This window comes from Ahaetulla prasina, chromosome 4 (assembly GCF_028640845.1).
Source record: "Ahaetulla prasina isolate Xishuangbanna chromosome 4, ASM2864084v1, whole genome shotgun sequence".
NCBI classification, from domain to species: domain Eukaryota; kingdom Metazoa; phylum Chordata; class Lepidosauria; order Squamata; family Colubridae; genus Ahaetulla; species Ahaetulla prasina.
In genome coordinates, this window is record NC_080542.1 from 10,993,260 (window position 1) to 11,008,767 (window position 15,508).

At 44.9% G+C, this 15,508-nt stretch overlaps 1 protein-coding gene across 1 annotated transcript; it reads right to left on the reverse strand.

Moving 5' to 3' along the window:
• Positions 1 to 13,941: 13,941 nt before the first annotated feature.
• Positions 13,942 to 14,850, reverse strand: LOC131197768 (olfactory receptor 4E2-like). The gene has a single exon (XM_058182235.1). The coding sequence runs from the start codon at positions 14,848 to 14,850 to the stop codon at positions 13,942 to 13,944; it is 909 nt and encodes a 302-aa protein (XP_058038218.1).
• Between the last annotated feature and the right edge of the window lie 658 nt (positions 14,851 to 15,508).

A 15,508-nucleotide genomic window follows, 5' to 3' on the forward strand; every position in this document is an offset into this window, starting at 1 on the left:
TGCTTTTAAAAGGCTCTGACAATCCTAGCTGAGTTGCCTGATCGTCAGAGCCTTCGGTAGAGAAAATGCTTTTAAAAGGCTCTGATAATCCCAACTGAGTTGCCTGATCATCAGAGCCTTTTAAAATCATTTTTAACAACCTCTTTGGCCGATGAGGTTATAGAAAAAATGCTTTTAAAAGTGGAAAAAAAAAAGTCGGCCGCACCCGCCTAGTCACATTAACCCCCAACCAAGCCACACCCACAGAACAAGTAGTAACAAATTTTACATTTCACCACTGAGTAGTACCATAAAATTATATATCAATGGAAAGATAATTTAATCAAGAATGTAATGCAATCACTTTGATGAAGGATTTGCTATTAGAATAGCAGTTACAATATAAAGAAGAAAAATGAAACACGTAGAAAAAAACGAGCTATAGAAAAACGATCACCATAGAAAAAACGAGATATACAAAAATGATCCCCATGTCAGTTAATACTTAGCAGGATAACCTTTAGCATGAATTACGGCCAACATCTTCCCATGGAGTGAACCAAGTCTTTTAGTTCTGCAGCTGTTATCATGTGGAACCCAGAATGAAGGATTGCTTCTATTAACTGGGTTTTATTGTTGGGTTGCTTCTGACTAACAAGTTTCTATAGTTGGCTCCATAGATTTTCAGTTGGGTTAAGGTCTGGGCTATTCACTCCACTTTTTCAGGTCTACAATTAAAGTCCTCTTTTTGCACACACACACACACACACACACACACACACACACACACACACACACACACACACACACACACAGAGGCCCCTCTGCACATTGTCAGATTACTTCAAAAGACTGTGATATGTTTATCAAGTCTTCCTACAAGGGAGTTGTTCAGATTTTCAATTGATGTGCCTGGTTCAGAGGTCAAAGGGGCCTCTGTGGCTCAGACTGCTAATGCAGTCTGTTATTAACAGCAGCTGCCTGCAATTACTGCAGGTTCTAGTCTCACCAGGCCCAAGGTTGACTCAGCCTTCCATCCTTTATAAGGTAGGTAAAATGAGGATCCAGATTGTTGGGGGCAATAAGCTGACTTTGTATATAAATATACAAATAGAATGAAGACTATTGCTAACATAGTGCAAGCTGCCCTGAGACTTCGGAGAAGGGCAGGATATAAATGTAAAAAAAAAAAGTCTCCTTTTTTAAAAAAAAATTTTTTTTTAATTATTTTATTTTAATACAAACAATACATCTTCCATTAAACAGTGTGTCATCTGGGTATAAATGCTTTGTGCAATAACAATTAAAATTTACAGCCATATTCATTAATTGTCTATTCTTAACTTAATACTTAGGACACGGTGGCTCAGGGGCTAGGACGTTGAGCTTGTCAATCGAAAGGTCGGCAGCTCAGCGGTTCGAATCCCTAGTGCTGCCGTGTAACGGGGTGAGCTTTGTCCCAGCTTCTGCCAACCTAGCAGTTTGAAAGCACATAAAAAATGCAAGTAGAAAAAATAGGGACCACCTTTGGTGGGAAGGTAACAGCGTTCCGTGCGCCTTTGGCGTTGAGTCATGCCGGCCACATGACCACGGAGACGTCTTCGGACAGTGCTGGCTCTTCAGCTTTGAAACGGAGATGAGCACCGCCCCCTAGAGTCGGGAATGACTAGCACATATGTGCGAGGGGAACCTTTACCTTTACCTTTACCTTTAACTTAATACTGATTATACATACTGATTATCTAATACTGTTAACAATTCTCTTCTTAGCTTATTTAATTCTATTAATATATTTTCTGTATTTCACTAATCTACTGGTATTTCTAACTTTCATATTTATTCTCTAGCCATCGGTAAAATAGTTCCCATACAATATAATATTCAGTTTGTTCCTTCTGTTTAATTGCAAGTGTTAACCTATTCATTTCTGCACATCCTAATATTTTCCTAATCACATTCTCATCTGCAGGAATCTCCTGACTTTTCCAATTTTGTGCAAATACAATCCTAGCTACAGTTATTACATGGATAATCAAATATACATTCTCTTTATGATAAGTTTCTGGTAAAATCCCCAACAAAAATAGAAGTCTCTTCTTTCTTCTGCTGACTGAGTTCAGGATTAAGGCACGTTGAGACAAACACAGTTTTGCTACTGCAAATTTCTGCCTCAGTTTCTGCCTTGTCTAAATAGCTCTCTGGTTTGATATGTCTATCAGCTGGGGGTCAACACCACCTCATGGTTGAGTAGGTCAGCTCAAGTTTGAAAATCATTGTTTAATGTGCACCCTTACAGGGGAAAAGAAATTTCACACACATTTCAGATATAGCCCTTGCTGTTTCCAGATTTTTTCAAGCTTAAAAGCACATGGAGTAGATGATAGGTAGATGATAGGTAGATGATAGATAAAAGATAGATAGATCGATAGATAGATAGATGATAGATAGATAGATAGATAGATAGATAGATAGATAGATAGATAGATAGATAGATAGATAGATAGATAGATAGATAGCAGAGAGAGATGATATATAGATGATATAGATATAGATATAGATATAGATATAGATATAGATATAGATATAGATATAGATATAGATATAGATATAGATATAGATATAGATATAGCTTTGGTCGCCACAATGTAAAAAAGATGTTGAGACTCTAGAAAGAGTACAGAGAAGAGCAACAAAGATGATTAGGGGACTGTAGGCTAAAACATATGAAGAACGGTTGCAGGAACTCGGTATGTCTAGTTTAATGAAAAGAAGGACTAGGGGAGACATGATAGCAGTGTTCCAATATCTCAGGGGTTGCCACAAAGAAGAGGGAGTCAAGCTACTCTCCAAAGTACCTGAGGGTAGAACATGAAGCAATGGGTGGAAACTGATCAAGGAAAGAAGCAACTTAGAATTAAGGAGAAATTTCCGGACAGTCAGAACAATTAATAAGTGGAACAACTTGCCTCCAGAAGCTGTGAATGCTCCAACACTGGAAATTTTTAAGAAGATGTTGGATAACCATTTCTCTGAAATGGTCTAGGGTTTCCTGCTTGGGCAGGGGGTTGGACTAGAAGATCTCCAAGGTCTCTTCCAACTCTGTAATTATTATGATATAAATACATAGATGATATGGATATAAATATTACATATGTGGAGAGAGAGAGAAAGAGAGACAGACAGACAGACAGACAGACATGATAGCAGTGTTCCAATATCTCAGAGGCTGCCACAAAGAAGTGGGGGGGTCAACTTATTCTTCAAAGCACCTAAAGGCAGGACAAGAAGCAATGGATGGAAACTAATCAAGGAGAGAAGCAACCTGGAACTAAGGAGAAACTTCCTGATAGTTAGAACAATTAATCAGTGGAACGATCTGCTTCCAGAATTTGTGGCTGTAACAACACTGAAGGTTTTCAAGAAGAGATTGGATAACCATCTCTCTCTCTCCCCCCCCCCCCCTCTCTCTCTCTCTCTGAGATTTCCTGCTTGAACAGGAGGCTGGATTGGAAGACCGTTAAGGTCCTTTCCATCTCTATTATTCTGTTCTTTTTATTCACCTCTCAGCCTTGGACACATCTTTGCAGCTATCTGCATGCTCATGTGCCAATCATAGTTACGTACTCACATTTTCTGGAAGACAATCCGTTCAGTAAAGCTATCTCAGGTAGGTTAGTGCATTGGGGAGTAAAAGCTTTAAAATGAGCCAGTCACCATCCACTCGCAAGCCAAGAGCCTTGGTGGGCTCCATCGTAATCATTTCCCTTGTATAGGCTTAGGCAACCTGAAACAAATGCGGGAGGTGACGTCACAAATTGCAGTGAAGACAAAGAGAGATTTTTTTTTATTATTATTATTTTTTTTTGCAGATTGGAAAGCTGCATGTTAATGAATTCACCATTGGCCGGGAGTGTTTAATTAAAGTTTTCCCAAGAGGGCCAAAAGTTGTAGACAGTTTTTAGTAACAGCTGTGGAGCAAAAAAAATAAAAAAATACTGTGTCAGAAGGAAGGATCCCATAAAGATGTTCAGAGATCCATTACTTGGACCTCTTTGTCAATTTTTGACCATTAAAAACTACCAGCAGAATTACTGAGTCGGAAGGGACCTTGGAGGTCTTCTAGTCCAACCCCTGCTCAAGCAGAAAACCCTATTCCATTTCAGACAAATGGTTGTCCGATCTCTTCTTAAAAACCTCAAGTGTTGAAGCATCCATAACTTCTAGGAGCTACACGTACACTGAATAGAATAGAATAGAATAGAACAGAATAGAATAGAATAGAATAGAATAGAATAGAATAGAATAGAATAGAATAGAATAGAATAGAATTTTTTATTGGCCAAGTGTGATTGGACACACACTGCTTGGTCCTTCCATGAGTTCTGAGCTTTCCAAATCCGAAAGAAATCTTACATTTACAAAACACCATGGTTGAAGCAGAACTGTCTGAGAATTTAGGTTTTATTTAACGTTCATCACATCAACCAAGTACAATCATCCACGCTAATCCTATGACAGTCACCTGCCATCTTGGGTACTCTCCAGTGATAGGTTGCCCCCAGTTCGGTCCGGTTTTTGTGAACCGGTAGTAAAACCCGGGGGAGGCTCCACCCACCCACTTGGATGTCATCATAGACGATCTGCGCATGTGCAGAAGCTCGACGCGCGTGCGATCCCATTGCGAACCGGTAGTAAAAGTAAGTAGAACCCACCCCTGGTACTCTCCTGCGATGTAGACTTCAATTCCCAGAATCCATCATCCAATGTAGTCTTTGAAAATGGCTGACAATTCCGGGAGCTACTTAGAAAACAGAATAATAGAGTTGAAAGGGGCCTTGGAGGTCTTCTAGTCCAACCCACTGCTCAAGCTGGAGACCCTATACCGTTTCCGACAAAGGGTTGTCCAGTGTCTTTTTCAAAGCCTCCTGTGATGGAGCACCCACAACTTTTGAAGGCAAACTATTCCACTGGTTGACGGGAGCCCTGTCAGCCCTTTCCCTTCACTCTCTGAGTTACTTTCTGGCAAGGGGCCAGGCCCGGGGTGGGTGGCTGGAGCCACAACAGGCATGCATTGCATGGGCGTGCGCACCTTGTGCATACATGTGCATACATGTGTGCAGCACGCCTGTGCAGCCAGCGAACTGGTAGTAAACCGGTTCAGATTTCACCACTGATACCACCTCTTTGGATGCATCATGTGATGCTGCCATGATGATGCGAGTTTGACGCCCCCGTTATAGTCTTGGAAAGAGCAGTCGGAATCTCCAGCTTTCTTTGATTAATGAGTTCATTAAAGGAGAACAACCAACCCTCCTAACAAGATAATGAAGGTTTGACAGTGGTGGATAGCTTCTGCATTTTAGGACCCACCATCAACAATCAAGGAACAATCAAGAAATATGGTGGAAACTAGCACAGGGGAGATCAGCCATGAAAAGCCTGAGAAAGATATTTAAATTTATTTATTTATTTTATTTTATTTGTCACAGCAGTATATATAAGTATAAGCATGAAATAACCATACGAATTGGATACAATCAAAGGGAACATTAGGACAGGAACAGTAGGCACGCTGGTGCTCTTATGCCCCTTACAGACCTCTTAGGAATGGGGTGAGGTCAATAGTAGATAGTCTTTGGTTAAAGCTTTGGGGATTTTGGGAAGAGACCACAGAGTCAGGTAGTGCATTCCAAGCATTAACAACTCTGTTACTGAAGTCATCTTTTCTACAATCAAGATTGGAGCAGTTCACATTAAGTTTAAATCTATTGTGCGCTCGTGTGTTATTGCGATTGAAGCTGAAGTAGTCTTCAACAGGAGGGACATTGTAGCAGATGATTCTATGAGTTAAACTCAGGTCATGCCGAAGGCGGCGGAGTTCTAAATTTTCTAAACCCAGGATTTTAAGTCTGGTGGCATAAGGTATTTTGTTGTATTCAGAGGAGTGGAGAACTCTTCTTGTAAAATATTTCTGGACACGCTCAATTGTATTAATGTCCGAAATGAGGTGTGGGTTCCAGACAGGCGAGCTGTATTCAAGAATTGGCCTCGCAAATGTTTCGCATTTATATATTTTGTAAATATTTTGTAAATGTCATGAGATGACAATACAGGTAGTCCTCGACTTACAATCCTTTGTTTAGTGGCCATTCCAAGTTATAACGGACCTGGAAAAAGCGACTGATGACCAGTTTTCACACTTACAACCCTTGCATAATGCCCAAGGTCACGTGAACCAAATTTGGGTGCTTGGCAACTGGCGTTAATTTGCAACCGTTGCAGTGTCCCAGGGTCACGTGACCGCCATTTGTGACCTTTCCAACTGGCTTTCAAGCAAAGGAAATGGGTGAAGCCAGATTCGCTGAACGACCACGTGTTGGAATTCAATGCTGGAATGTATTTTAATGCAACGACTACAATAGTATTCAGCCAGTAGATGGCAGTATTTACAAGTTTGGATCTATGGTATATACTCTATGCTCTTATGTTCTAAGTAGAGTTTCCTGTTTCCTATTACAGTTATATTGCTGAACAGTAAAATACATGGTGCAGTGGTGGGATTCAGCTGGTTCTCTCCGGATTGCGCAAACCGGTAGCGGCAGCAGCAATTGCAGGAGGGTCCACCCACCCACCCAGATGCAATGTGCGATTACTGCACATGTGAAGAAGACCGTGCACATGCACAGAGGTAGCACGTGCACTCACATTTGTGAACAAAATGTGTGTGTGTTTGTATGCATACGTATAATACATACATTTATATATATAAAATTCATATTTTGCTGATAATATATTTTGCAGTGTGCTCCCTCCCGTATTGCAGCAGACTAGGTGCTTCAACAGAAAAACACTTTATACACACACACACACACACACACACACACACACACACACACACACAGAATTTCTAACAGCACATGATTTAATAATTTGTTCTAAGTAGAGTTTCCTGTTTCCTATTACAGTTGAGCAGTAAAGTACATGGTGACTGTACTCTTTGTTTGCTCTGTGGCAAATTCCATATAAATATGGAATTTCTAACACCATGTGATTCAGTGATTTGCTTAATAACCATGGCAAAAAAGATCATAAGTCAGGCACAACTCATTTAACAACCACCCTGCTTAGCAGCAGAACTTCTGGTCTCAATTATGGTTATAAATCAAGGACTACCTGTTATTTCCAGTAACTGATCATTCATTCCAAAGCATTCCTTCAATGGCTCTGATTCCCATGCTGGTTAAACTGAACATATGAACCATGCTGAGCTACATATAGGGAGCAAAGTTCTGGCTTGATGCCAGGTAGCTGCCTCGTTTTCATGAAATTCAGAAATGTGATCAGCGGACATTTTCAAACAATGGTAGTCGCCTCCCTGCCGCTCATTAGACAATCTGGATCAGTCACGCAGACCAAAGGTTTTGTCTTCCGAGCTTTTGGACTCCTGCAGGAGCCCATCTTCTCTACCAGTGTGTGTCTTGTTCTCTGTGTGGTATTTATATGGTGCCTGTTGTTTGTGGCTTTTTAGATGTCGATAGGGGTATGTAGGAAGCGTAGCTCTTCATAAGTCTATGCCTCGCATGCTGTGAAGGATTCTCAAAGCCAAACTATTTGACACGCTAGCCACCCACATCTCTCACGAATGATGGTGAATCTATGTGTCCCAGAATAACGTTGCAGGATCCAATGTGGGTCGGTCACCGGGACCAGAGATTTTTGTCTCCCGCTTTCTAGGTAAAGATAAAGGTTCCCCTCGCTAGTCGTTGCCGACTCTAGGGGGCAGTGCTCATCTCTGTTTCAAAGCTGAAGAGCCAGTGCTGTCCGAAGATATTTCCGTGGTCATATGGCTGGCATGACTCAACGCCAAAGGTGCACGGAACGCTGTTACCTACCCAACAAAGGTGGTCCCTATTTTTTCTACTTGCATTTTTACGTGCTTTTGAAACTGCTAGGTTGGCAGAAGCTGGGACAAGTAACAGGAGCTCACCCCGTTACACAGCAGCACTAGGGATTCGAACTGCTGAGCTGACGACCTTTCAATCAACAAGCTCAACATCCGAGCCCCTGAGCCACCGCGTCCCTCCTGCTTTCTAGCATGATGTTTTACCCACTTAACCAGGGCTCCCCAACCTGTGGTCCGCGGTCCACTACCAGGCTGCAGCCTATTTGACAGTGAACCGCACAAGGGGCCAGCAGGTATGTGCATGTGCATAGACATGCACAGCCCCATTTGTGTGAACGTTGCAGGCTCACATGAGCATCGCAGGCATTCAAGGCCTCACTTGCGCAAACATCACAGATGCTCTCGATCCAGTCACACGAGAATTTATTATTTATTATTTATTTATTTAATCAAATTTATATACCGCCCTATCTCCCGAAGGACTCAGGGCGGTGTACAGGCATTTAAAAACACATAAATACAATATAAAAACAATTAAAAAACTTATTCTAAAAAGCCCGTTAATTTAGAATTAAAAATATAGAATAAAACCCAATTTAAAACCGATAATTTAAAATCTAGCTCAGTCCTGCACAGTTAAATAAATATGTTTTAAGCCCGCGGCGGAAGGTCCGGAGGTCCGAAAGCTGACGAAGTCCGGGGGATAGTTCATTCCAGAGGGTGGGGGCCCCCACAGAGAAGGCCCTTCCCCTGGGTGTCGCCAGACGACATTGCCGCGCTGACGGCACCCTGAGGAGACCCTCTCTGTGAGAGCGCACGGGTCGGTGAGAGATATTCGGTAGCAGTAGGCGGTCCCGTAAGTAACCCGGCCCAATGCCATGGAGCGCTTTAAAGGTGGTCACCAGAACCTTGAAGCGCACCCGGAAAGCCACAGGTAGCCAGTGCAGTCTGCGCAGGATGGGTGTTATACGGGAGCCACGGGGGGCTCCATCTATCACCCGCGCAGCCGCATTCTGGACTAACTGCAGCCTCCGGATGCCCTTCAAGGGGAGCCCCATGTAGAGAGCATTGCAGTAATCCAGGCGAGACGTCACGAGTGCGTGAGTGACCGTGCATAGGGCATCCCGGTCCAGAAAGAATTGCAGATGCATGGGAGCTCAGTCGAGCAAGCGTCTCAGATGCTCTCAGCCCCACTCACCAGAGCAACAGGTGCTTGTGGGCACGCACGTGTGCCTGTGCCCACCTCTCCCACAAAACCATCCCCTCTTTCCGCCCCCCCCCCTTTCCCCATCTCTGGGTTGCCAACCTGGAAAGGTTGTGGAATGCTGCACAAGACCGAAGTGGCTATCCTGCCTTGATGTGCATTATCATTCTTCAAGAGAGAAGTAAACTGTGGAGGGGTGGCTTTTTGTGTCACTGCTCTGCACCAAAAACCAGAAAGTGAAGGCTAGATGTCACAGGAAGACATCGGCCGTGTTCACACATTCTGCTGAACCACACAGGGAAAGGCATTAGGATGAGGTGTGAAACTCAAGGCCCGCGGGCCAGATCCAGCCTGCAGAGTGCTTAGATCTGACCTGTGGGTTCACCCTGGAGACAGCGAAGGACCAGCCTGTGGTGCCTTTGCCAGCAAAACTGGAGCTCGGGAGGCCCACGTGCAGCCCTCCTGAGCTCTGTTTTCGCTGGCAAAGGGTTACAGGAGGCTGTCACAGCTGGAACTGTAGCTTGGGAGGGCTGCATGTTCCCTCTATGAGTTCCATTTTTGCTGGCAGAGGATTGCAGGAGGTCATCACAGCCAGAAATGTAGCTTGGGAGGGCTGCATGTGGCCCTTGTGAGTTCCATTTTTGCTGGCAGAGGGTTGCAGGAGGCTGTCGCAGCTGGAACTGTAGCTCGGGAGGGCTGCATGTGGCCCTCGTGTGTTCCATTTTTGCTGGCAGAGGGTTGCAGGAGGCCGTCGCAGCCAGAAACGGAGCTCAGGAGCCCATTTTCGCTGGCAGAGCACTCGGGCCACCACAGGCACCCTCGATATGAATGACACCAAGCTGGCCATGCCCCCTGGGGCCCCCTGCCCCGCACCCTGAGGTCAAACGCAACCCCGATGAGGCCCTCAATGAAATCGAGTTTGACACTCCTGCAATAGGAGAAGGAGGCCTCAGTGCATTAGGTTTTCTAAGCCTCGGTAAAGATTTTGTGGCTGGTAAAACTTCTTCCCTTTTCTTCTTTTCTTTCGACACTTTGTCTTTTGGCCCTGGTGAGATATTTGACATCAGATAACACTAAAAGATGGCCTGGTTCTATTCTTCATTGCATCATTCCTTCAACGTTAGTCAACCACGTCCCTCAACATTTCCGCCCAGAACCTATTAACACCTTATTCTGAAAAGAAAGCAGGATGTGGGAAAAAACTGAGCAGATTTCTGCAACCCACAAACCAGTGGTGGGTTGGCCCCGGTTTGGACCGGTTCGGACGAACCGGTAGTAAAACCAGCGGGAGGCTCCGCCCCCTGACCCGGACATCATCATAGGTAACCTGCGCATGCGCAGAAAAGTGCGTGGGCACGATGTGAACTGGTAATAAAGGTAAGTAGGACCCACCCCTGCCACAAACCCCCTCCTCCATGAGTTTAATTCACAACTCAGGTAGTCCTCATCTAGCGGTTATAATTGAGACCATCGACTCATTAACAAAGCACCAAGTGAAACCACAAACCATGCGTATGATTTCACTTCAGCTTCCCTTTGTTTTACAGATCTGCGATGTTTGTGAATGCCAGGATTGGTCGCAAAGTTACTTTTTCATCACCCTCCTAACTGGGAATGGTCAGTAAATGAGGCAGTCGCTAAACGAGGATCAGCTCTATGAGCTTTTTAAAAAAAAAAAAAAAAACAACTTGAGAATGTCTTTAGTAGTCCCTGAGGCACCCTTTTGTCACACTAGGCTGCCTCAGCTTGCTCCAGCCCATATTTCAAACAGGTTTATGCTGATCCTTCATGTCCAGTAGACCAACTACCATATTTTTTGGACTAAAAGACCAGGGGTGGGTTGCTACCGGTTCGCCCTGGTTCGGGTAGCAGCGGCAGCAGGAGGCTGCACCCATGTCATCAAATACACTCTGTGGATGTGTGTGTCCCAATTTTTGCAAAAACGGGGTGTGCAGCGGGTTCGGGAGGCCTGCAGAGTGCTCCTGGGAGCCGGGGTGGGCAAAAACGCAATGTGTCAGGGCTTTGGGAAGCCAAAAATGGGCCCATTTTTTGCAGAAATGGGGGCGTTTTTGCCCTCACCAGCCCCCAGGAGCACTCTGCAAGCCTCTCAAACCCTATGCGCGTCTCATTTTTCAAAACGGGCACGAGGGGTTCGGGAGGCCTGCAGAGTGCTCCTGGGAGCTGGGGAGGGCAAAAACGCAATGCGTGAGGGCTTTGGGAGGCCAAAAATGGGCCCGTTTTTCACAGAAATGGTGGCGTTTTTGCCCTCCCCAGCCCACAAGAGCACTCTGCAGGCCTCTAAACCCTATGCGCGTCCTATTTAGTCAGTTAGCTTGTTCATGTCACAAAGGAATGAAATATTGAATTGTCCACTTATTATAGCACTTTACAGATTCATGAATCCCTAGCAGGATTCCCACGCCTTCAATCATGGAAGAATGGGCTTCTTGTACCACTAAGTCATCTCCTCTGGTGGGGATTAACAGAGTTAGAAGGGAGCTTGTAGGTCATCTAGTCCAACCCCCCACCCAAGCAGGAGACCTTACACCATTTCTGGCAAATGGCAGTCCAATCTCTTCTTGAAAGCCTCCAGGGATGAAGTTCCCACAACTTCCAAAGGCAACTTCTGTTCCACTGATTGTTCTCACTGTCAGAAAATTTCTCCTTATTTCTAGATTGAATCTCTTCTTGATCAGTTTCTATCCATTATTCCTTCTCTGGCTTTCAGGTGCCTTGGAAAATAGTTTGACTCCCTCCTCTCTGTGGCAGCCCTTCAAATATTGGAACACTGCTATCATGTTTCCCCTGCTCCTTCTCTTCACTAGACTAGCCATGTCCAGTTCCAGCAACCGTTCGTCATATATTTTAGCCTCCAGTCCCCTAATCATCCTGGTTGCTCTTCTCTGCACTTTTTCTAGAGTCTCAGCATCTTTTTTATTGTGTGGTGACCAAAACTGGATGCAGGATTCTAGGTGTGGTCTTACAGAGTGGTATCCATTTAAATTTTAAATATATAAATTTTAAATATTTATATATTTATTAAATATTAAGTATAACAGTTAAGGTGGCTCAAAGAGGATGCAATGGCTCATGGCTAAGATGCTGAGCTTGTCGATCGAAATGTCAGCAGTTCAGCGGTTCGAATCCCTAGTGCCGCGTCACGGGGTGAGCTCCCGTTACTTGTCCCAGCTTCTGCCAACCTAGCAGTTCGAAAGCACGTAAAAAAAAATGCAAGTAGAAAAATAGGGACCACCTTTGGTGGGAAGGTAACAGCGTTCCATGTGCCTTTGGCGTTGAGTCATGCCGGCCACATGACCATGGAGACGTCTTCGGACAGCGCTGGCTCTTCGGCTTTGAAACGGAAATGAGCACTGCCCCCTAGAGTCAGGAACGACTAACACATATGTGCCAGGGGAACCTTTACCTTTACCTTATTAGTATTTCATTTGATCTTGATTGCATCTTGACTGGATGCAGTATTCTAGGTGTGGTCTTACTAAGGCTTAAATAGAGTGGTGTTACTACCTCACTTGATCTTGATTGTATCCCTCTGTTAATGCAGCTTAAGATGGCATTGGCTTTTTTGGATCCTACCGCACAGTGTTGGTTCATGTTTAAAGATCAACCTCATGGAAAGCTTGATCATTATCAACCTTTTCATGGAATTCTCTCTTTTTATTATTTATTTATTTGTCAAACACAATGGTATATATAAGTATAAGCATGAAATAACTATACGATATGTAAGCATATATATAAGCATAAGCACAAATTAGATACAATCAAAGGGAATATTAGGACAGGAACGGTAGGCACGCTGGTGCTCTTATGCCCCTTACAGACCTCTTAGGAATGGGGTGAGGTCAATAGTAGATAGTCTTTAGTTAAAGTTTTGGGGATTTTGGGAAGAGACCACAGAGTCAGGTAGTGCATTCCAGGCATTAACAACTCTGTTACTGAAGTCATATTTTCTACAATCAAGATTGGAGCGGTTCACATTAAGCTTAAATCTATTGTGTGCTCATGTATTGTTGCGATTGAAGCTGAAGTAGTCTTCGACAGGAAGGACATTGTAGCAGATGATTTTATGAGTTATACTCAGGTCATGCCGAAGGCGGAGTAGTTCTAAATTTTCTACACCCAGAAAATGGTGGCATAAGGTATTTTGTTGTGATCAGAGGAGTGGAGAACTCTTCTTGTGAAATATTTCTGGACACGCTCAATTGTATTAATGTCCAAAATGAGGTGTGGGTTCTGTATACTGATTTTTTTTTCCTAAACCCGCCAAAGATAGCCAACTCAATTCCTTGCCAAGAAGAGCTTTGTCGTGTCCCACTCCTCCGCTGACGGCCGGGTCAGGGAAATCCGAATCAGGCGTGTCTGCAGCTCTGCCAAAGTCCTAGCAAAGTTCTCAAGGCAGGCAGGAGACCAGAAAGTGACTTCAGCAAGATAAGGTAGACTTTGCCTGACTCAGAGAATGCCAGAAAGCAGATCCTTTATATAGGCCATGGGGTGTGGCTCCATGACTCAGCACTTATCCAGGCCTGCCCCTCCCTTCCTTCTGTTGCCGCCGCCTATCAATTCTCCTGAAGCGAGGGTCACTCCAGTCTGCAGTTGTTGGTAATTGACCTTCCTTAGGCTCACATGCTGTGGGGGAGGGGGAGGGGTCTAGTTGCTCCGTTTGCCTGGGCATGGAGCCAGAGCTGGGGGCTGGAGCCACTTCTTCCTCCTCGGCCTGTCTGGGCATGGAGCCAGGGCTGGGGCTGGGAGGCATGCTAGGACATTCCTCAGCATTCGGAAGCAGATAAGATGGGCCCAGTTGCGGGGAAAGCGGACGAGGCACAACAATCTTTCTCTAGTTCCAGAGTTTCTTAATGGAGTTCTTTACCTCTTTGTTCCTCAGAGTGTAGATCACAGGGTTGAGGAAAGGGGTCACCATGGTGTAGAGGACAGCAGCCAGTTTGTCCGTTGGGAAGGTGGAAGCGGGGCGGGTGTAGATGAAGATACAGTGTCCCAGGAACAGGGTCACCACAAGTAGGTGAGCAGCACAGGTGGAGAAGGCTTTCTGACGACCCTCCGCTGTCTGCCTTCCCAGGGAGATGAGGATGATGGCATAAGAAGCTACCAAGATCACGAAGCAAACTAGGGACATCAGACCACTGCTGGATATGATGAGAACACCGGCGAAGTAGGTGTCCGCACAAGCCAACTTCATGAGTGGAGGAATATCACAGAAAAAGCTGTCAATGACATTAGGGCCACAATAAGGGAGATGGACGGTGAGGGCTGTCTGGATCAGGGAGTGGAGCGTTGCCCCCACCCACAAGGCTCCGAGCAAACCCCCGCAGATCTTCAGGTTCATCAGGTTCACGTACTGTAAAGGGTAGCAGATGGCAACACAACGGTCATAGCCCATGATGGTCAGGAGGAAGATCTCCGCCGACGCACACAGGTGAAGGAAGAAAAGTTGGGTGACACAACCCCCAAAAGAGATGACCTTCCGGTGGAAGAAGCAGTCAAAAATCATCTTGGGCATTGTGACGGAGGAATGGCAGATGTCAATGAATGAGAGGTTCGCCAAGAAGAAGTACATAGGGGTGTGGAGGCAGCAATTCCATACCACCGTCACTATAATGAGGAGGTTGCCTGCTAGGATAAGTAAGTAGAGGATGGAGAAAATGACTGATAGAACCAGCTCCAGGCTCCGGTGATTGGTCAGTCCTAAGAACACAAAATGGGTCACTGTCTGGTTGAAGCCTTCCATTGCAATGGGGTAGAAAGAGGTCCACCCATTCAACCTAAAGAGAAAAAAAGATGATAATTTTCTTCGACCATCTCATCTTATCAGATCAGATTAACAGAGTTGGAAGGGATTTGTAGGTCATCTAGTCCAGGGGTCTCCAACCTTGGCAACTTTAAGACTTGTGGACTTCAAATCCTCAGCTTTGCTGGTTGAGGAACTCTGGGAGTTGAAGTCCACAAGTCTTAAGTTGCCAAGGTTGGAGACCCCTGATCTAGTCCCCACACTCACCCCACCCAAGCAGGAGACTTTACACCATTTCTGACAGATGGCAGTCCAGTCTCTTCTTGAAAGCTTCCAGTGATGAAGCTCCCACAACTTCTGAAGGCAACTTCTGTTCCATGGGTTGATTGCTCTCACTGTCAGAAAATGTCTTATTTCTAAGTCGAATCTCTCCTTGGTCAGTTTACATCCATTATTCCTTGTCTGGCCAATGGGTGCCTTGGATAGTAGCTTGATCCCTTCCTTTCTGTGGCAGTCCCTCAAATACCAGAAGATTGCTATCATGTCTCCCCTGGTCCTTCTCTTCATTAGACTAGAAATGTCCAGTTCCTGCAACCGTTCATTGTATGTTTTAGCCTCCAGGCCACTAATCAACTTGGTTGCTCATCTCTCCACTCTT

Bases quoted from the DNA above. Each gene is read 5' to 3' on its own strand.
- LOC131197768 (XM_058182235.1), bottom strand. From the start codon at position 14,850: ATGGAAGGCTTCAACCAGACAGTGACCCATTTTGTGTTCTTAGGACTG.